Genomic DNA, 1,946 nt, shown 5'->3' with positions numbered 1-1,946 from the left:
TGCACAAAATCATAGGTCTAATAATCTAAACAAAATATTAAACCTAGCAACCTTCTGGCATAGCACAAGGTTGCACAAAAAATTACAACATGCATCTCTAAATCATAACTTAACCTTGGTTGCTAACCCATACAGCTCCTGCTCTATTTTCCAGCATTGTTTGCATTTTCCCGGATCCTTGCAGATGGCCTTGATGAAGCCTGTGAAGAAGCAGCTGGTCTTCCCTTGCTTGAAGGAGCTTTTAGAGGTATGCCCTTACTTGAAGCAGCTGTAGTTGTTGATGCTTTTGATGCCCTTGCAGCTGCCTTCTTTTAATCCCTCTTTTTCTACAATAATGAGAAGAAAAATAACTTAGAAAACCAATCAATAACCAAATGACTAGTTGCATCAGTTTACCTTCTGTTGTTCAACACTTCTCTTAGCCGATTCTCTAAGCTCATTTTTGGTCTACGGCTGCTTTTTGCTACCCTTGGCCTACAACAAGTAATGTGGTCAGTGGCCACAGCTATATCATTTGCAAGTTCTACTACTAACCAAAGTGTGAAAATACCTGAGTTTGAGTTTGAGTTGTTGATGCTTCTCCTTTGTTCAGTTTCCTCTTCTTAGCTGCTTTTTCCTTGGGGGAAATATGCCTATGATAGGTCTTCACATTGTGACCCAGTATGCCATAGTTGCCACACCTCAAACTCTTTTGAACCTTGCCAAGCTTTGGACCCTTAGACTCATTTTCAGATGCATCTTTAATCCTTTTGGTTCTTGGCCTACCAAGCTGCCTATTGTACTGAGGTGGGAGGATTTGGGGTTCACCACTAGGGATCCATAAGTCCATTCCATTCACTGGCTTTACTATGTTAGAGTAGACAGCCATGTAGGTCTTGGTGAGGTAGCAAGGATCCACATAGTCTTCTGGTGTTTGTCTCATGAAGTTGATAGCAGCTATGACATGCTTGCATGGTATGCCTGTGAAGTCCCATCTCCTACATGCACATGTCCTCCTGGTCCGGTCAACCACATGCTTGGATCCTCCAAAGCTTTCTACCTCAATCTGGGGGCTGCTAGAGCCATATGGTATGCAATCAGTTGTAGATTTAATCTTGTTCTTCTCTAGGAGTTCTCTAGGCTTGGTACAGATAGGGTCCACAACTTTGCTCATCTTGTCTCTTCTGATTGCAATCCTCTTCATCATCTTGACCCTAATATCTTCAAAGCATGAAATCACAGGCTTGCTTCTAGCAGGTAAAATGAAAGCATTGAAACTTTCACACAAATTATTAAGAACATCACATTTCAGGGTGGTGCCAAAGTGAGCTCTAGACCAATGCTTTGGGGGCCTCAAAGGATCTACAAAATGAAATTCAACCCAAATTAACCTTAGGATGCCATCTTCATAACAAAAGTACTAATACAGTAGGGTTAGAGTATTGAAATACATGTTAACCAATCATAAGCTTTGGGGTCCATTTGCTTCATCAAAACCAGCTCTTTGGTGTAGTAGGCCATGGTTGTTGCTTTGGCAATTGCCCAGACCTGATCCTTGAAAACTTTCCCAGGAAACAACTTATTGAAATTGATCCACAAGTGTCTAACACATAACCTATGTTCTGCAAGAGGCACCACAACTTCACATGCAGGAAGTAGTCCCTTTCGTTTGTCTGATATGAAAATCCAACCATTGCCATCTCCTGTTGTGATATCCATAATTTTTTTTTTACTTTGCTTTGCTTCTTTATTTATTTTGTTTTTTTGTGGTTTGCTGTTGTTTAATTGTGTGGACTAAAACAAGGTCTTTTATTAGCTTGTTTTTGTGCTTGATGTGGCTAAAGTTTAGGAAGACACCAAAATCTAGTTTTATTATTCTTTTGAATTTTCAAACCTTTGTTCCTATCTGAACTGTGGGATAAGGGTGGAGACCCTGCATTGGAGAGAAAAAGGAGGGGGAAGAAAGA

The 1,946-nt window shown here is 40.5% G+C and overlaps 1 protein-coding gene across 1 annotated transcript; it reads right to left on the bottom strand.

The window, feature by feature from the left end:
• Positions 1 to 311: 311 nt before the first annotated feature.
• On the bottom strand, positions 312 to 1,698 carry LOC112177714. The gene is made up of 3 exons (XM_024315974.1): positions 1,431 to 1,698; positions 551 to 1,341; positions 312 to 326 (listed from the first exon to the last, which is right to left on the bottom strand). Exons 1-3 carry the CDS (start codon positions 1,696 to 1,698, stop codon positions 312 to 314), a joined length of 1,074 nt encoding a protein of 357 aa, XP_024171742.1.
• Between the last annotated feature and the right edge of the window lie 248 nt (positions 1,699 to 1,946).

The sequence above is a fragment of the Rosa chinensis genome, chromosome 7 (assembly GCF_002994745.2).
Source record: "Rosa chinensis cultivar Old Blush chromosome 7, RchiOBHm-V2, whole genome shotgun sequence".
Classification (NCBI taxonomy): Eukaryota; Viridiplantae; Streptophyta; class Magnoliopsida; order Rosales; family Rosaceae; genus Rosa; species Rosa chinensis.
Note: the sequence above shows the minus strand (reverse complement) of the source record. Positions and strands in the feature narration are given on the sequence as shown.